The sequence below is a fragment of the Manduca sexta genome, unplaced genomic scaffold, assembly GCF_014839805.1.
Source record: "Manduca sexta isolate Smith_Timp_Sample1 unplaced genomic scaffold, JHU_Msex_v1.0 HiC_scaffold_63, whole genome shotgun sequence".
NCBI classification, from domain to species: domain Eukaryota; kingdom Metazoa; phylum Arthropoda; class Insecta; order Lepidoptera; family Sphingidae; genus Manduca; species Manduca sexta.
The window spans coordinates 606,037-626,608 of NW_023595440.1; the positions used below are offsets into that span (position 1 = coordinate 606,037).

General features: G+C 51.7%; 1 protein-coding gene across 1 annotated transcript; it reads left to right on the forward strand.

Annotated features, from left to right (window-relative positions):
- The first annotated feature begins 18,265 nt into the window (after positions 1–18,265).
- Positions 18,266–19,362, forward strand: LOC119193520 (serine/arginine repetitive matrix protein 1-like). The gene is made up of 3 exons (XM_037447136.1): positions 18,266–18,464; positions 18,520–18,636; positions 18,707–19,362. The coding sequence occupies exons 1-3, from the start codon at positions 18,266–18,268 to the stop codon at positions 19,360–19,362; spliced, it is 972 nt and encodes a 323-aa protein (XP_037303033.1).
- Positions 19,363–20,572: the final 1,210 nt, after the last annotated feature.

A 20,572-nucleotide genomic window follows, 5' to 3' on the forward strand; every position in this document is an offset into this window, starting at 1 on the left:
AATACTTTATTTACCATGCTATGTGGTAGCGACACAAAAATAATAATATGTAAGGGGGGGTGCAAGAGGCGCGGGGCGGGACTCCCGGGCGGCGCGCGGCGCGTGGGCCGCGAGTCACCTAGGCTGTTCCTTTTTTTTTTTAGTCGACAGCGGGCCGCCGTTTTGCTAACCCGCGGCACCCGTTCGCCCTTTGCACCTCCGTATTTAGTTTTGTTTTAATGTATGACACATTAAATACGCTTTCTAATAAGTTAAAGCGCCTTTTCCTTTTTGTGCGACCTGCACATTCAACACTATGATTCCTCTAGGGTTGTTCGTAAGAATTTTTGCGTAAAACAACGGTAATTAATAGTACAAAAATGGCAGCAAGTATTTGATAAGCCTGATGGTATATATTTTTTAATTGTAGGCATTAAATTCATTTTTGTTGTCGATTCCTTCTACGTCAGCATTCACAGAGAAATATTAAATTTTGTGATGTAGAATATTAAATTACGAGACAAAAAAAAATAAAAATCTTTTAACAAATAAAATATTAATTTTATTTGTTAAAAGTTCCCAAATATAATATATATTTATAAGCAAAATAATAAAGAAGAAATCATTTGTACTTTATTTTGACACCATGTACTTTTCTTTCTACATTCAATTTACCGATGTACTTAATTTGCTCAAAAAAAAGGTGGCAACCCTAGTTGTAACTTTCCCAAAACTGAAAAACATTCATTTTTTTTTATTTATTTTTTTACCGTACAAATCAATACACGTGTTATTCCATATGCCTTCGAAATGACAGCCATGAAGCAGTACATTAGAATTACGTAAGATAAAAAAATGCAAACATGTGAGAAAGGAAAAAATAATATTTATCCAGATATGATCTGGATTTAAATTTTGAATGTTTCTGTTTCGCGATCTTAATGAAACCGGTACATTTTAAAGCTCACTGATCAATGTGCCACCGCTGTCCTGTGACGTCATACGAGTCACTCAATTGCGCAAAAGTACCTATCGTCGCTTTTGATGCGCCGCGCCGCGCCGCCGCACCTCTGCATCGGGCCGGCCGGGCCTCTTAAACTGTAAATTGTGCTATATTGAACACGTTACGTAGAATAAGTTCAATTGTTAAATTAAACGCTTACTTAGTTTTCGAATACCAAGTTTTATTTTCCATTTATTACAATGCCGCAATACAATTATTCCGCTTCGGACTATGCCGATATGATTTTCATTTATGCAGAATGTCGCGGAAACGCCGCTTTAGCGTTATGAACCTACAGAGAGAGGTATGGAAACACCGATGTTTGTGTTACCAACCACCGCACTATTGTTGATAACAAATTATAAATTATTTTACACAATCCAAATTCAAGTCTACATAACGCAGCTCAAAACTTATCTTGAAATTCGAACATCACGTAAAAACGTTAAAAGAAAGTTATTGTGATTTGTATTACTTAATTGAACAATAATTATACGGCATTATTGGCGCAAGCAGCTGATAAAATATTAATACGTAAGCTAGCTGTTCATATTTTTTTTATACTTAAATAATATTTTATTTTACAGTCTCATATTTCGTATAATCTAGGTATGATTCATTATTTATCTTATAGCGCGCCGCTACGTTGCTATCCCGCCGGCCGGCTCCTGACGCGCCCGGGCGCTTCACCCCGCGCTGCCTTAGTGTCCAAATAGTTTTTGCTCGGGGTGGATGCGCGCGCGGCAGTGACGCGTATGCTTAAGCCTACACATCTTATGCTGTACCTAGTGTTTAGTCAGTGTATTAATATTCATTCTGAACTCGGTGGTTTGGCTTTATTCTTCCTACCCCGACGAGGCACTCAAATAATATACCCCGGCGACAATTTGGCTGCCTAACGTTCGGCTTACGAACATTAAAAATGTAGTTCTGTTTAAAGTTATTAGTGTAGTGTGTTAGTTAGGCGACCCTTGCGTATGACTGTGATAGTTATTGTGCTCGTGAACGGCCTCCGTGACTATTGCAAAGCGATTGCGTGCGAGACGCGACATCAAAGGTGCCGCCGCGCCGGCGCGGCGCGTCGCTCCGCGGCCGCGACGACGCTGTGAGGAGAGTTGCGTCTACTACGTCGACTAAGGGACAATAAGTACACTATGTTATGCTCATTTCCTACACAGGTATTACGCTGTTGTGTATTGAACGCGTTTGTGTTGCTGCACGATGATGAATCGGACATTTCGTCTGTGATCAAGTATTTTAAATAAGCTCAGACTACACTACAACTCAAAAGCTTGATTTGCACTAAATTATTTAAGTACATAAAACCCAATATGGAACGATAGCCATAATTTAAACACGTGATCAAGTATTTTAAATAAGCTCAGACTACACTACAACTCAAAAGCTTGATTTGCACTAAATTATTTAAGTACATAAAACCCAATATGGAACGATAGCCATAATTTAAACACGTGATCAAGTATTTTAAATAAGCTCAGACTACACTACAACTCAAAAGCTTGATTTGCACTAAATTATTTAAGTACATAAAACCCAATATGGAACGATAGCCATAATTTAAACACACTGACACGCAAACACGACCAACCACATCACAACACCTAAACCGTATCAGTATGCACAATGCTCACGCTTCGTTTTTAATTCAATCACGCACTGTTTTGTTAAGAATAAGTAACATTTACGTACCTACATGGTAATACGACAACTTCCAATGACTGAACTTAATGTGAGATAACTAGCGCATTCGATGGACTAATTAATTACCAAAATAATTGTAAGTAGGTAAAAAGTTCTGTAGATGAGATTTTGTGCACTTGGTCGGGGTAGTTGCATTGGTAAATTTGCAGCTCGTAGGTACTGCGTACAAATTACAAAGGAAATGCCGACAAGCCGGCGGACGCCGCGCCGCGCTGCGCCCGCACCGGCCGTGCCCGATCGTTGATCCGTCAGTTGATGCGAGTGTTCAACTTACGATATTTTTATAATATTGACATTAATTTTTTTTCTTTTCTAAATAATAGTTTCATTTATCTATTCATACGTGACGCAGTATATATATTTTACAAAAGTCGAGTAAAATAGTGATCATTCGATCGCGCTGTCTTCGTTTTCGATAGCGTTACCCTTACACCCGGTATTTTGCTTAGACTTACTTTGTTACTTACTAATATGTCGAACTGACAACGTAGCTGACTTCTCAGTTTAGGAAACAAATGGTGCGCCTCGACAACAGTGGCGAAGGGTGAAAAATTTTAAAAGTTAACACGGTGTAAAAATAAAAAAAAACAAAGCATCTGTTAACGTATCGCGGGCATTTTATCGGAAAACAAAAACTAAGACAGCGAATTATCTTGATTCGAAATTAACATACTTACAAAATTATCTATTATGCGTGAATAATAGAAATATTCATAAAATCGAATAATAAACATAGATAATTCTCCTTCCGTTAACCTCAAATATAAGTACCTATTAATTTTAAACTAATTTTCCGGATTCTATCGCGTTTTTTTATTTTATTTGTCTTCCAACGTTTCGAAAACTTTGCAGCCTTCATGGTCATGTTAGATTTATTATGAACAAATATATTTTTAAACTGGCAACTTTCTTCTTGGTTCGGCACTACGCCGTCCGGACGTTCTCTTGTCATTTTGTGGTGTGTAAAAATAAAACGTTATCGAACAATTCACGGCTAATCTTTTTATATTTCGCCCTATAAAACCAACAGGTCACGGGTTTTTTTTTTTTTTTTTTTTTTTTTATTTTTTTTTATTTTACATTAGTCTAACATTCGCGTAAACATAACAAATCATTATACCTTTTATTTGTTACTAGCTTTTGCCCGCGGCTCCGCCCGCGTTATAAAGTTTTTCAGGCTAAAGTTTTCCGTTATAAAAGTAGTAGTTTCCCGGAAGCCTATGTTCTTCCCAGGGTCTCAAACTATCTCCATATCAAATTTCATCTTAATACGTTGGGTAGTTTTTGAGTTTAACACGTTCAGCCAGACAGATGCAGCGGGGGACTTTTGTTTTATAATATATTTTTTAGAACTTTTTAAGAGGAACAATCCCGTCATACATCATTGTTGCATAACTTTAACCGTTTACGCAGCGCAGGCAACGGAAGCTCTCAAAACTAATAATTTTCTCTGTTTTTGCAACATGTTTCATTACTGCTCCGCTCCTATTAGTCATAGCGTGATGATATATAGCCTATAGCACTCCAGGAACAAAGGGCTATCCAACGCAAAAGATTTTTTTTTTTTTTTTTTTTTTTTTTTTTTTCAGTTTGGACCGGTAGTTCCTGAGATTAGCCATTACTGCTCCGCTCCTATTGGGTATAGCGTGATGATATATAGCCTATAGTACTCCAGGAATAAAGGGCTATCCAACGCAAAAAGAATTTTTCAGTTTGGACCGGTAGTTCCTGAGATGAGCCATTACTGCTCCGCTCCTATTGGGTATAGCGTGATGATATATAGCCTATAGCACTCCACGAACAAAGGGCTATCCAACACAAAAAGAATTTTTCAGTTTGGACCGGTATTTCCTGAGATGAGCCATAACTGCTCCGCTCCTATTGGGTATAGCGTGATGATATATAGCCTATAGCACTCCGCGAATAAAGGGCTATCCAACGCAAAAAGAATTTTTCGATTTGGACCGGTAGTTCCTGAGATTAGCGCGTTCAAACAAACAAACAAACAAACTCTTCAGCTTTATATAATAGTATTTATTTGTTATAAGAGCGACAAAAAAAAAAAAAAAAAAAAAAAAAAAAAAAAAAAGTATTAAAGTTATAACCATACTACCTACCTATAAGTATCTATTTATATTCAAAATAAAACTGTGAACATTATTTCCGCCTAAAGAAAGAAATATGTATCAGGTTCGCCAAACAGACCAACAGTATTAGTGTACCTACATGATACATTTATATAATTATCAATTTAAATAATTAAGAAAGGTTAGTCTTGTGTCAGCAGTTTTCTGTTTATAGTTATGTGTCACTAATAAAAAGCCTAAATGGTTTGACGTTTTTCAGCTATTTCACCAAGACGCATCGCATAATTAATATTTTGTGTCCGAAATCAAAAACTTGTTCTCTAAGGATCTTGATGTTGCCGAGTTTACGAGTGATGTCGAACTTAAAGCTAGGTGGAAGGAAGGAAGGAAGGACGGAAGGAAGGAAGGAAGGAAGGAAGGAAGGAAGGAAGGAAGGAAGGAAGGAAGGAAGGAAGGTTTAGGTTTAGGTTTAGGTTTAGGTTTAGGTTTAGGTTTAGGTTTAGGTTTAGGTTTAGGTTTAGGTTTAGGTTTAGGTTTAGGTTTAGGTTTAGGTTTAGGTTTAGGTTTAGGTTTAGGTTTAGGTTTAGGTTTAGGTTTAGGTTTAGGTTTAGGTTTAGGTTTAGGTTTAGGTTTAGGTTTAGGTTTAGGTTTAGGTTTAGGTTTAGGTTTAGGTTTAGGTTAGGTTTTTTTTTTTTTTTTTTTTTTTTTTTTTTTTTTTTCTAATTCCCCTACACTTAATAGAGACTTTCTTTTCTGCTTTATTTTCTACATTTTTATATAATATTTTGTGGTTTTAGTGTTTAAGAGCGTTGCTCTTTTGGGCCATGGTTCTTACTGATCCCTTTTGTGAGACTTTCTTGTTTCATCTTCTATCCATCTTTTTGTTTTTACTACATTCTACTATAGCTATCTACTTTTTATTTTCTATATCTTATTTTCTACTGCTTATCTTCCTATTTTCAATTATTTCTAGATTCTTATCGCTATTTGCTGTGTTACTAAATATATGTAATATTATCTTACATTATTTAGTTCAACTATTTACTACTTATTTCTATTTCTTACTCTATTTGCTATTTCTTTACAGTATTTTATGAATTTATTTCTACTTTCTTTTTCCGCTATAATTATATGTATATTCTCTATTTTAACTTCTATATCTAGTTCTATTTCTAGTTCAGTTCTTTCACGCAAATGCACCGGGCATTTAGTCAGCACATGCATTACACACTCACTTTCCGTTGGATCGCAGATGCATGCCGGACTCTCCTTACACTTGAATCTATGCAAGTATTCGGAGAATCCGCCATGCCCTGTGAACACCTGCGTTAGTAACGGGTCTATAGGTGTTTGCTTCATAATCCGATGAGCCTCCACGACATTAGGGAAGAAAATCTTCGTGGTCGAAGCGGTTTCTCCCTCTGTATAGCGCCTGTCCCATTCATCGACTGACTCCGCTCTAATTTGTCTCTTGACGTATGAGACAGGGCATCTGCTATACTGAGGTTTGGTTTTGGATTTAAGTGCTGCGTCCTTTGCGAGCTCGTCTGCTCGCTCATTTCCCTCCATCCCTGCGTGCGCCTTTATCCAAAATAGGTTTATTATTTTGTTGCGTTCTTTTAATGTTCTTAAATTTTTCCTAATTTTGAACGCAAGGGGATGGAGGGAAGTTCCGTCTGCTACGGTGTCCAGCGCCGCCCTCGAGTCGCTCAGGACGCTGCAAATTTCCCTCACACTTTTGACCGCTTCCTCCGTGGCTCCGTGAAGGGCCAGCAGTTCCGCCCTGGTAGACGGTGCAGAAGGATTCCATTTTAAATTTTTTGCTTCTTGTCTCGGCGGCATTTTCCCAGATTGAGATTGCCGCTCCGACTCTGTCTTGTATTTTACTGCCATCTGTATATATACAGAGGCACTGGCTGGTAATTTGGTTCACTTCTGCACCGTCCGCCAGGCACCGATATCGGACCATGCTCCGCTGCGCCGGGTGCTCGAGCTCGCCGTAGGCCACAGGCCGTTCCACCTCTCGGTCTCCCACCACTCGCCGAGAGTATCCCCTCTTTATTTCGTATAGGAGGCGTTCTCCCTCGCACGTATATCGAGGGGCAATATTCCGGCGAGCAGTAGGGCCGAGTTTAGTGAGACGGTTCTGTAGGCCTTCGTCAGCTTTTGCGCAAAGCCTCTTTGGACGACAGCGAGCTGCTTCCTCACTCCGAGTTTTCGCGAGGCCGGGGCCCACACACTTGCTCCGTATAAAACTACTGGCTCCACGACAGCCGTATATAGCAGCTTTATAACGTCTGGCCCCAGCCCCCATTGCAGCCTCGCCGCCCGGGATAGCTTGTTGTAGAAGGCGACTGCCTTTCTACAAACTTCGGAGACGTGAGTATTGAAAGTCAGCCCGCTGTCGATGGTGACTCCCAGTATTTTTATTTGTTTTTCCAGACCAATGTCTACGCCCCCCATGTGGAGGATCGGGGAATCGTACTTAAGCTTGCGCGTTATTACCATGGCCTTGGTTTTGTGCGGCGCAAACTTAAGTTTGTTTCGGATTCCCCAGTCCTTCACATAGGCCAGCGTTTCATTGGCCCTCTTTTGTATTTCGCCCATCTCTTGCCCTTCAAACGCGAGCACCACGTCGTCGGCAAAAGCTTGGCAGTGACTGCCACGTCTGTCAAGCTCGAACAGCAGTGGGTCGAGGAGCAGATTCCAGAAGGTTGGGCCTCCAATGGATCCCTGTACGCATCCCTTGGAGGTCCATCTCTCGACCTCTTCACCGGAATACCTTACTTTAACTTTTCTGCTCTGGAGGTAGCTATCTACAACCCTTCTGATGTTGGCTGGACATCCTTCCTCCGCCAGTCTGACCCTGATTGCTGGCCACCAGGCGCTGTCAAAGGCTCCCTCTATGTCCAATGAAACAATGACTACTATTTTCTTTTCCGATAGTCTGTCTCTTATATACTTCATCAGGACATAGAGGGAGTCTTCGGTGCTTCTCTGGGGCATAAAGCCAAACTGGCGGGGGTGTGTCCTAGGGTGCAGATGCCACCTCACTCGACCCACTACCATCTTTTCCAGGATTTTACCCATCACTGGTAACAAGCCTATCGGTCTATACGATTTAGCATTCGTATAGTCCTCCTTTGCTGGTTTCCGGAGGACTATGACCGTTGCCTCCTTCCAGATGGTCGGGAAGTGGCCAAGTTCGAGGCATTTGTTAGCCAGTGACAGGTATAACCCCGGGGAAGCCGCTATGGCCTGTTTGCAGATATCTGCTGTAAGACCGTCTGAGCCTGGAGCTTTCTTTGGATTAAAGCTGTTTGCAGCTAAGTGGAGTTCTTCTATGGTAAATGGTGGGTCATGTGGTTCATCATAGACTCTATCATTTACTTTTGTGGCTGCACTTCTTATCCGCTGATGTTCTGCGTTATCGGTCTCTGGATTGTCTTCTGGGTAAAACGTTTCCGCCAACAGCTTCGCCGACTCTATTTCGGTAAGGGTCTGTCCTTGGTGTATTAATGGCAGATCTTCTTTCATCGGGCATGCTTTTCCTATTATCCTATAGACTCCTTCCCAAATGGTTTCTCTGTTCTGTTTCCTACAAAACTCTTTCCAACTATCAATCTGAGCCTTCTTTGCCTCGTTCTCATATTCTTCTTTTGATTTCAGGTACTCGTCGACGACCTTGGCTCTTCGGATCGGCGCTGCGCATCGGATTCTCCTTCTTTTGGTGTTCACCTCACGCTTCATTTTGGCGAGTTCATCGGACCACCACGGTAAGTTTATCCTATTTTTGATTTTATTAATGGTATTGTATTATTGCTAGTTTCTATTATTGTTTGTATATATTTATTTATTATCTTGTCTAAATTTGTTTTATTATTTATATTTATAATTTCTGATTCTTCTAATTTGTTATTTTCTAACAGCTCTTTCAATTTTTCGTTAAAATATGTCCAGTTTGCTTTCCTTGTATTGTATTTCCTTGTTGTTTTATGTTTACGTTTAACATTGTTGTCTTTACTTTTTCTAATTTTCAGAGTTATCGCGTTGTGGTCCGAACTCGCCATGGTATCGTCTACCCTCCAGTCGTTTATCTTGTCCACTATGTCCTCTGAGCAGGCCGTTATGTCAATATGACTGGTGAGGAGTTTCCCTCCTCTCACCGTTTCAAACGTTGGAGACCCGCCGTCGTTGAGTACCTGAAGTCCCCATTCCCCAAGCATGCCCGCCATTTCTTCTCCTCTACTGTCTGTCTCTGCGCTGCCCCACCATATGCTTTTGCATTGGTGTCGCCCCTAATGAGGATTCCGTTTCGACCCAGTGTTTCAACCGCCTTCCCCAACTGCTCCAAGTATGGCCCTATGGGTTTGTCTGGCTCAAAGTAGAATGAGATCAGAATCAGATCACGCGCTCCGGTTTGAATCTTCACCACTGTGATGTTGGTCGTGGTTAGGGCCGGGCACGGGGTCGCAGTCCAACCGTCGTTGAAAACCGCGATTGCTGACTTGACTACGGCCCCGTTTCCGTTTATCCCTTGGAAGATTCTGACCCGCGATGATCCCTCATTCTACCTTTGCTTCCCACATATGGCTCCTGGAGCAATGCCACATCGACCTTTCTGTTGGTTGCTTCTATAAGAAGCTCCTCTGTTGCCAACTTCTTACGCTGCAGATTGACTTGCACGACGAAGGTCGATGTGGCATTTGTTGGGGTGCTGGTCTGATCCGGGTTCCCATTGTCCACCTCAGCAGTACGCAATTGCCGATCTCGCTAAGTACACTAATACCAACAGTATTAGTGTACCTACATGATACATTTATATAATTATCAATTTAAATAATTAAGAAAGGTTAGTCTTGTGTCAGCAGTTTTCTGTTTATAGTTATGTGTCACTAATAAAAAGCCTAAATGGTTTGACGTTTTTCAGCTATTTCACCAAGACGCATCGCATAATTAATATTTTGTGTCCGAAATCAAAAACTTGTTCTCTAAGGATCTTGATGTTGCCGAGTTTACGAGTGATGTCGAACTTAAAGCTAGGTGGAAGGAAGGAAGGAAGGACGGAAGGAAGGAAGGAAGGAAGGAAGGAAGGAAGGAAGGAAGGAAGGAAGGAAGGAAGGAAGGAAGGAAGGAAGGTTTAGGTTTAGGTTTAGGTTTAGGTTTAGGTTTAGGTTTAGGTTTAGGTTTAGGTTTAGGTTTAGGTTTAGGTTTAGGTTTAGGTTTAGGTTTAGGTTTAGGTTTAGGTTTAGGTTTAGGTTTAGGTAAAACTATACGGTTTAGGTTTAGGTTTAGGTTTAGGTATAGGTTTAGGTTTAGGTTTAGGTTTAGGTTTAGGTTTAGGTTTAGGCCCAGGTTTAGGCCTAGGTTTAGGTTTAGGTTTAGGTTTAGGTTTAGGTTTAGGTTTAGGTTTAGGCTTAGGTTTAGGTTTAGGTTTAGGTTCAGGTTTAGGCCAGGCCAGGTTAGGCCAGCCAGGCCAGGCCAGGCCAGGCCAGGCCAGGTTAGGCCAGGCCAGGTTAGGCCAGGTTAGGTTAGGCCAGGTTAGGCCAGGTTAGGCCAGGCCAGGCCAGGCCAGGCCAGGCCAGGCCAGGCCAGCCAGGCCAGGCCAGGCCAGGCCAGGCCAGGCCAGGCCAGGCCAGGCCAGGCTAGGCCAGGCCAGGCCAGGCCAGGTTAGGTTAGGTTAGGTTAGGTTAGGTTAGGTTAGGTTAGGTTAGGCCAGGTTAGGTTAGGCCAGGTTAGGCCAGGTTAGGCCAGGTTAGGTTAGGCCAGGCCAGGTTAGGCCAGGTTAGGCCAGGCCAGGTTGGTTAGGCCAGGTTAGGCCAGGTTAGGCCAGGCCAGGTTAGGCCAGGTTAGGTTAGGTTAGGTTAGGTTAGGTTGGGGTGCTAGGTCAGGAAACCTCCTCGTGGTGCACCCTGGGCAACGGCGCGTCGATCAGACCGATCAGGCTGATCTGCGCGCCGGCGAATATCCTGACAACGAGTTGTTGACGGTCGTCGCCTCTTGCGGCGGCCGCCGTCTAGTTACGCCGTCGGACAGTGTCGTCGTCGACTAGTCTCTCCGTCACTTGTGGCGTTGGCGAGTAGGCCCGCTGACGATATTTTCCGCTGTCGACTAGGACAACGTCGTGGGGCCCATCTCGGGCAGCTCCCGGTTCCGTCCCGGGGGTGTCGGCGGGCTCGGTGTGCGCTCACCCCGCCCCGAGCAGGCAGTGGGGGGGATTTTCCCTCTCATTGCCACCGTCATAGATCGTAACCCGGTATGGAGGTCTGTGGATATGTCTCGCGCTCCTGCCGGACCGAGGGTCTTGGCTTAACCGCCCGGACCGCGAGGAAGAAAACCTCTATAAACAATCACCCCGACTCTCAAGCGGCGGCGCACCGCGAGGGGATGCATGGCCGATGGGTAGTTCGGTCTCGAGTGCGACCCCCGCCAGAGTACCGGCCGACACTCTGTGCGGGTTACGCTAGGCTTACCCAGGTACAGGGGGCTCTGCCTGGGCGGACCACCCTTTCCCCCACACTCGTGGGAACAATTATGGAATCACTTAATCAAAACAAAACCCCAATAATTTTATTAACGAAGTTGCCTTCTCCGGTTTCGACCGGAAAGGCGGTGGTCGAAGGGTGCAAGCCCAACGACGAAGATGTAGCGAAGGAGATAACGGGCGCGATGCCCATGGAGGTGGCAGCCGAATTCGCGCGGCCTTTGAGCCTTGACACGGACTCGAGCGAGAGTGGCTCTACCGTGAGGAGCAAAAAGCTTTGGAGAAGGAAGTCGCAAACAAGAAACAGCTTTTCGCAGCTCAGTTTGACCAGCGACACCGACGAACCGGCGCCGAAGACGCAGGCGATCGACGGCAGAATGAGAGGACGCCCGCCCTCAGTGGGCAAGTACGTCGGCCTCAAGAAAGCCCAGTTGGAGCGTGACAGGCTACAACGGGAAGCGGCGCGGAAAGACGCAGAGAAGGAGCTGGAGGACCAGCTGCAATTTATCAAGTCGCCGGTCCCCCCCAGAATATCAGACACCGAAGAGGACCGTCCAGTACTCAAGGAAGACCTCCGTAAGTGCACCCAGGTTGTTCGCAATGTCGTGAGGAAGTCAGGCAACCTCAAAGGCACTTCCCAGAAAGCGCTTAACTGGGTCACGGACAAGATCGTGAAGTACGTGGAACAGCCTGAGTCCGCTGTCATTGCGCGCCTCGAGGAGGAAATAAAGAAGTGGCAGGAACACAGTGCCCGTCTTGAAGCCAACATGAAGGCCATGAAGGAGGAGAATGCCACCCTAAAACGACGCCTCGAAGACCTGGAGGCGTCCGCAAACAAGTCATCGACGGAGGAGATGCTGGCGATGGTGGAAGCGAGGGTCCAAGCCAGGCTCGAGTCGGCCCTGATGGGGCCAGCCCAAAGGCCCACCCTCGCCCACGAAAGAAGGACCGCCTCTGGGGACACAGAACTCCCCGTGACGAGCGGATATGTAGGAGGGGCGCCGAACACTAAACCGGCCAAGAGCAAAGGGAAAAGGAAAGAGAAGGGAACAGCCCAACGCGCTCCCGCTCCCGCCCCCCTCCCTGCCCCAGTCGCTGGGCCTCCAGCGCGCCGCCACAGCCCGTCGCAGGGCCCTCCACGGCTCCGGCGAATACGTCGGCATCGACGGCGAAGAAGACCCAGGACCGAAGGAGAGAGACGCCGAAACAAAAGCCCCAAAAGGGCAAGAAGAACGGACCGCCTCCAGCCCAACCCGCTCCAGAGCCCCGCGTGCTGCCGCCAGCCCCGGCTAACGTGGACACGCCGTGGGTCGAGGTGGTCAGAAGAAAGAAGAAGGGGAAGCCGGCAGCAGCGCCAACAAACAGCACGCAGCCGCCGAAACCGACGCGCCGGAAGGAGCCAAAACTGCGGCCGCCACGTTCTGCGGCCGTAGTCATCTCTCTCACACCAGCAGCAATTGCGAAGGGCCTGACCTACAAAAGCGTCCTGACGGACGCCCAAAATAAGGTAGACCTCACCGGCCTTGAAATAAGCAAGATGAGGCCAAAGTTTGCGGCCACGGGCGCCCCAATGTACGAGGTGCCCGGGGCGAATTCTGAAGAGAGGGCCGACTCCCTCGCCGCAAGACTGAGGGAGTGTTTCGCTGGGTCGGAAGATATCAAAATCTCCCGGCCCACGAAGACCGTGGAACTGCGGCTAAGTGAGCTGGACTATACAGCCACCCCAGAATCAGTCGCAGCGGCCCTCTCCAAGGCCGGTGAGTGCGCCGTAGAGGCGATAAAAGTTGGGCAAATTCGCCCTGATCGATCCGGTGTAGGGACAGCCTGGGTCAGGATGCCTATTAAGGCGGCGCAAAAGGTTAGGGGGGCGGCCCGCATACTTATTGGCTGGACCGCGGCTCGGGTGACCGTCCTCGAGTCGCGGCCGATGCGGTGCTTCCGGTGCCTGGAGTCCGGACACGTCCGGGAGCGCTGCGACTGCGCGGTGGACCGCAGCGACCTTTGCTACCGCTGCGGTCAAGCGGGCCACAAAGCCCGTGAGTGCAAGGCCCCGGCGAACTGCGCAGTCTGCGCTGCCGCCGGCAGGCCCGCCAGGCACCGGCTCGGGGGGAAGGCTTGTTCTGCCCCCTCCCGACGCACGCGGCGCCGCCCCAAGGAAGGAATGCCGCCGCGGCTGAGGTTCTGTCCCAGCCGCAGGCGGCGGGCCCACCGCAACCAGTGGCCGAGATGGACGTGGAGGAGATCGCCCATCAATAATGGACCTAAGCTTCCTCCAGGCGAACATCAACCACTGCGCCCGCGCCCAGGACCTGTTGTCCCAAAGCCTGGCGCAGTGGTCGGTGCAAGTGGCCGTGGTCGCCGAACCGTATTTTTGTCCCGCCCCGAGATAATTGGGTAGGGGACATCGACGGGTCGGTGGCCATCATCACCAGGGTGCCGCTGGCTCCCCGCCCTTCGCAAAAGTCGAGAAGGGCCAGGGATGCGTCGCGGCTCTGTTGGGGGACTTGTGGATTGTAGGAGTTTATTTCTCCCCAACAGACCTCTGGCCGAGTTCGAATCCTTTCTCGTTCGGCTGGGGGCCCTGGTTGAGCAGGGCCAACCTCACCCGGCGATCGTCGCCGGCGACTTCAACGCGAAGTCCGCGGTCTGGGGTTCGCCGGCGACCGACGCTCGCGGTGAGGTCCTGGAGGAATGGGCGATTTCCGTCGGCCTGGTCGTCCTGAACAGGGGTCGGTGGACACGTGCGTGCGGCACAACGGCGGGTCTATTGTGGATTTGTCGTTTGGGAGCCCCGCCGTCGCACGTCGTGTCCAGGGCTGGAGAGTCCTCGTGGGCGTGGAGACGCTGTCGGACCACCGTTATATAAGGTTCGATGTCTCCGCGCCCCGAGTATCCGGCCCAATAGTATTGGTGGACCGAGTGCCCCTCGACAGGACGGCCCGCGGTGGGCGTTAAGGCGCCTCGACAAAGAGGCCCTAGAGCTGGCCGCTCTGGCAATGTCGTGGCTCCCCGAGCCGGAGGGTCCGGTTCGGGTAGAGCAGGAGGCGGAGTGGTTCGGGGAGGCAATGTCGGATGTCTGCGACGCCGCCATGCCCCGGGCGCTCCGTCGTCCTCCGCGGCGGGAGGTGTACTGGTGGTCGGCGGAGTTAGCTCAGTTGCGCGCGTCATGCGTGGCTGCGCGCCGCCGATGCGCCAGGCATCGCCGCCGCCGCATTCGCAGCAGTGAGCACGAAGACCAGGAGCGGCAGCTCTACGGCCTCTACAAAGAGGCGAAGAGAGCGCTGCGGGTGGCCATTCATAGGGCCAAGGTCGCGGCACGTAGGGAGTTCTTGGAGACTCTCGACGCGGACCCGTGGGGGCGCCCATACAAGCTAGTTATGAACAAGCTTCGTTCGGCGGCGCCCCCACTGTCGGAGAGTCTCAGGCCAGATCTGTTGGCCAACGTTGTCGCGGCCTTGTTCCCGGCCACCGAGGAGACCACTCCTCCACCGATGGCGCCACCGGAAGTGGCGTCATCGTCGTCGGAACTTTCGGCAAGGGATATTCCAGAGGTTTCGCCCGCGGAAATGCGGGCGGCAGTGTTTCGACTGCGGGGCAAAACACCGCCCCGGGTCTCGACGGCATCCCCGGGAAAGCCTGGGTGTTAGCCCTCGAGTACTTGGGGCCGCGGCTCCGCAGTCTATTCTCCGCCTGTATGGTGCAGGGCGTCTTCCCGGCGCGTTGGAAAGTCGGGAAGCTCGTCCTGCTTAAGAAAGAGGGGGAGACCCGCAGAGTCGCCGTCGGCCTACCGGCCCATCGTGCTGCTCGACGAGGTCGCCAAACTTTTTGAGCGTATTATACACGCGCGCCTCGTCGAGCATCTCGAGAGGGTCGGTCCAAATTTGGCCGACAAACAGTTTGGCTTTAGGAGTGGACGCTCAACTGTCCACGCGATTCTGCGGGTCAAGTCGCAGGCGGAGGCAGCAGTGGCCAGGGGGAAGGTCGTCATCGCGGTTTCTCTCGAGATTTCTAACGCTTTCTATTCGGTCCCCTGGCCATGCAACAAGGAAGCACTGCGGTACCACGTGGTGCCGCCCTATCTCAGGCGTCTGGTGCACGCGTACCTTTCTGACAGGTACGTGGTGTATCCGGGCGCCGACGGGTAAGCACCGAAGAGCGATGTCGTGCGGTGTTCCACAGGGGTCGGTTCTAGCCCCCTCTTGTGGAACATCGGGTACGACTGGGTGCTCCGTGGTGCCAATCTCTGGGGCGTCGACGTGACGTGTTATGCGGATGACACGTTGGTCACGGCGACGTCTAAGACCTTCCAGGGCGCCGCGATCCTGGCGGCGGTGGGCACCGGTCATGTAGTGAGCCGCATTCGGCGTTTAGGTTTAAAGGTGGCCCTCGAGAAGACCGAGGCCATCTGCTTTCACGGGCCTCGGAGGGGCCACCGGCCGGTGCCCACATCGTAGTGGAGGGTGCGGATTCCCATCGGCAATACCATGAAGTATTTAGGTTTGATTTGGATAGCCGGTGGGAGTTCAGCGCCCATTTTAAAAAGCTTTAAGGACAAAGTTGACCAGGGCGGCGGGCGCTCTTTCCAGCCTGCTGCCCAACCTGGAAGGTCCAAATATCCCTTGTCGAAGGTTATACCACGGGGTCGTGCGGTCCATAGCACTATACGGCAGCCCGGTCTGGGCTGACGCCCTAGGGGAGCGTTCTGCCGCTCTCCTGCGGGGCCACAGCGGGTCATTGCGCAGCGGGCCATACGGGCGTATCGCACGGTCTCGTTCGAGGCGGCTAGTCTTTTGGCCGGATTCCTGCCCTGGGATCTGGACGCCAAGGCTCTCTCCGATACATTCCATTGGAGGGAGGAGGCGTTCAGGAATGGGCAGCGTCCGGCCCTGAAGGAGGTGGAGGCCAAAAGGGCCTCCCTTACGGCGAGCCGCCGTGGAGGAGTGGCGTCTCAGGCTGGAGGCCCCGTCAGCGGGGCTTCGGGCCGTCGCGGCAGTGCGTCCTGTCTTTGCACAGTGGCTGGACAGGCGCCACGGCGCGGCAACATTTAGATTGACACAGGTGCTCACCGGGCATGGGTGCTTCGGGGAGTACCTGTGTCAGATAGCAGGACGGAGATAAGCGCCGTGTGTCACCATTGTGACAACTGCCCGCGGGATACGGCCCAACATACGTTGGAGTCTTGCCCAGCCTGGGACGATGAGCGCAGCGCTCTCGTGTCAGTCGTCGGAGGAGACCTCTCGCTGCCGGCTGTGGTCGCGTCCATGGTCGACAGTCGGGAGGCCTGGCGTGCGGTGGCCCACTTCTGTGAGGTGGTTCTCTCGCAGAAGGAGAGTGCCGAGAGGGATCGGGAACGGGCCGATCCCTCCCGCCGTCAGAGGAGACGTAGGAGGCGCCGGGTGGACGACTGACCGGCGTCTCCCGCCCTGTGGAATGGGGGCGTTTGGAGAATACCACCACGGTAAACCCCTGCCTGTCGTAAGAGGCGACTAATAGGGGCCACGAAGGGGGTCGTCGGCGGGCAGCAGGGGGCTGTCCGTCCTAGTGAGCGCGCACTTTTCAGTGCGTGTAGTGCGTTCAGGGACACATTGCGGTGGCCCCCGGGATGGGCGGCAGTGTGGTGTTGACCTCACGCTGCCGCTGACGCTGAGAGCGTCCTTCGGTGCGCGGGGGCTTAGGAGCCCCCCCCATTTAGGAGACGGGCCGCAAGGCGGCACCGCGCAGGGGCGGCCGCGGACGAAACTCGGACCTGCAGTCTCGAGGCAGCACGCAGTCGTCCCTATGCGCCGAAGAGGGTCAACGCGGAGTTTTAGTTGGTAGGTCGTTGCGTAGGGACTAGTTTGTTAGGGTTAGGGACTCGGCCCGACCGCCGCCCGTGGGTTCCGGGCCGCTCAATTGTCGGGTCGTAAGGCAACGGCTACCCCAACATAACCGCTCAGTCGCCCCCCGAAGGCTGGGCGGTAGTAATAAGGTACTTTCTCCGCGAAACCAAAAAAAAAAAAAAAAAAAAAGGTTAGGTTGGGGTGCTAGGTCAGGAAACCTCCTCGTGGTGCACCCTGGGCAACGGCGCGTCGATCAGACCGATCAGGCTGATCTGCGCGCCGGCGAATATCCTGACAACGAGTTGTTGACGGTCGTCGCCTCTTGCGGCGGCCGCCGTCTAGTTACGCCGTCGGACAGTGTCGTCGTCGACTAGTCTCTCCGTCACTTGTGGCGTTGGCGAGTAGGCCCGCTGACGATATTTTCCGCCGTCGACTAGGACAACGTCGTGGGGCCCATCTCGGGCAGCTCCGGTTCCGTCCCGGGGGTGTCGGCGGGCTCGGTGTGCGCTCACCCCGCCCCGAGCAGGCAGTGGGGGATTTTCCCTCTCATTGCCACCGTCATAGATCGTAACCCGGTATGGAGGTCTGTGGATATGTCTCGCGCTCCTGCCGGACCGAGGGTCTTGGCTTAACCGCCCGGACCGCGAGGAAGAAAACCTCTATAAAAATCACCCCGAATCTCAAGCGGCGGCGCACCGCGAGGATGCATGGCCGATGGGTAGTTCGGTCTCGAGTGCGACCCCCGCCAGAGTACCGGCCGACACTCTGTGCGGGTTACGCTAGGCTTACCCAGGTACAGGGGCACTGCCTGGGCGGACCACCCTTTCCCCATACTCGTGGGAACAATTATGGAAACTTTTAATCAAAACAAAACCCCAATAATTTTATTGACGAAGTTGCCTTCTCCGGTTTCGTCCGGAGGCGGTGGTCGAAGGGTGCAAAGCCCAACGACGAGATGTACCGAAGGAGATAACGGGCGCGATGCCCATGGAGGTGGCAGCCGAATTCGCGCGGCCTTTGAGCCTGGACACGGACTCGAGCGAGTGGCTCTACCGTGAGGAGCAAAAAGCTCTGGAGAAGGAAGTCGCAAACAAGAAGCAGCTTTTCGCAGCTCAGTTTGACCAGCGACACCGATGAACCGGCGCCGAAGACGCAGGCGATCGACGGCAGAATGAGAGGACGCCCGCCCTCAGTGGGCAAGTACGTCGGCCTCAAGAAAGCCCAGTTGGAGCGTGACAGGCTTCAACGGGAAGCCGCGCGGAAAGACGCAGAGAAGGAGCTGGAGGACCAGCTGCAATTTATCAAGTCGCCGGTCCCCCCCAGAGTATCAGACACCGAAGAGGATCGTCCAGTACTGAAGGAAGACCTCCGTAAGTGCACCCAGGTTGTTCGCAATGTCGTGAGGAAGTCAGGCAACCCTAAAAGGCACTTCCCAGAAGGCGCTTAACTGGGTCACGGACAAGATCGTGAAGTACGTGGAACAGCCTGAGTCCGCTGTCATCGCGCGCCTCGAGGAGGAAATAAAGAAGTGGCAGGAACACAGTGCCCGTCTTGAAGCCAACATGAAGGCCATGAAGGGAAGAGAATGCCACCCTAAAACGACGCCTCGAAGACCTGGAGGCGTCCGCCAAACAAGTCATCGACGGAGGAGATGCTGGCGATGGTGGAAGCGAGGGTCCAAGCCAGGCTGGAGTCGGCCTGATGGGGCCCAAAGGCCACCCTCGCCCACGAAAGAAGAACCGCCACCGGGGACACACAACTCCCGTGACGAGCGGATACGTAGGAGGGGCGCCGAACCCAAACCGGCCAAAGGCAAGGGAAAAGGAAAGAAGGGAGCAGCCCACTCCGCTCCCGCTCCCGCCCCCCTCCCTGCTCCAGTCGCTGGGCCCTCCAGCGCGCCGCCACAACCCGTCGCGGGTCCCTCCACGGCCCTCGGCGACTCACGACGGCATCGACGGCGAAGACCCAGGACCGAAGGAGAGAGACGCCGAAACAAAAGCCCCCAAAAGGGCAAGAAGAACGGACCGCCTCAGCCCAACCCGCTCCAGAGCCCCGCGTGCCGCCAGCCCGGCTAACGTGGACACGCCGTGGGTCGAGGTGGTCAGAAGAAAGAAGAAGGGGAAGCCGGCAGCAGCGCCAACAAACAGCACGCACCCGCCGAAACCGACGCGCCGGAAGGAGCCAACACCGCGGCCGCCCCGCACTGCGGCCGTAGTCATCTCTCACACCAGCAGCAATTGCGAAGGGCCTAACACAAGAGCGTCCTGACGGACGCCCAAAATAAGGTAGACCTCACCGGCCTGGAAATAAGCAAGATGAGGCCAAAGTTTGCGGCCACGGGCGCCCCAATGTACGAGGTGCCCGGGGCGAATTCTGAAGAGGGCCGACTCCCTCGCCGCAAGGCTGAGGAGTGCTTCGGTGGTCGGAAGATATCAAGATCTCCCGGCCCACGAAGACCGTGGAACTGCGGCTAAGTGAGCTGGACTATACAGCCACCCCAGAATCAGTCGCAGCGGCCCTCTCCAAGGCCGGTGAGTGCGCCGTAGAGGCGATCAAAGTTGGGCAAATTCGCCCCGATCGCTCCGGCGTTGGAACCGCCTGGGTTCGTTTGCCCATAAAGGCGGCGCAAAGGTTAGGGGCGGCCCGCATACTTATTGGCTGGACCGCGGCTCGGGTGACCGTCCTCGAGTCGCGGCCGATGCGGTGCTTCCGGTGCCTGGAGTCCGGACACGTCCGGGAGCGCTGCGACTGCGCGGTGGACCGCAGCGACCTTTGCTACCGCTGCGGTCAAGCGGGCCACAAAAGCCCGTGAGTGCAAGGCCCCGGCGAACTGCGCAGTCTGCGCTGCCGCCGGCAGGCCCGCCAGGCACCGGCTCGGGGAAGGCTTGTTCTGCCCCTCCCGACGCAACCGGCGCCGCCCCAAGGAAGGAATGCCGCCGCGGCTGAGGTTCTGTCCCAGCCGCAGGCGGCGGGCCCACAGCAACCAGTGGCCGAGATGGACGTGGAGGAGATCGCCCATCAATAATGGACCTAAGCTTCCTCCAGGCGAACATCAACCACTGCGCCCGCGCCCAGGACCTGTTGTCCCAAAGCCTGGCGCAGTGGTCGGTGCAAGTGGCCGTGGTCGCCGAACCGTATTTTGTCCCGCCCCGAGATAACTGGGTAGGGGACATCGACGGGTCGGTGGCCATCATCACCAGGGTGCCGCTGGCTCCCCGCCCTTCGCAAAAGTCGAGAAGGGCCAGGGATGCGTCGCGGCTCTGTTGGGGACTTGTGGATTGTAGGAGTTTATTTCTCCCCAACAGACCTCTGGCCGAGTTCGAATCCTTTCTCGTTCGGCTGGGGGCCCTGGTTGAGCAGGGCCAACCTCACCCGGCGATCGTCGCCGGCGACTTCAACGCGAAGTCCGCGGTCTGGGGTTCGCCGGCGACCGACGCTCGCGGTGAGGTCCTGGAGGAATGGGCGATTTCCGTCGGCC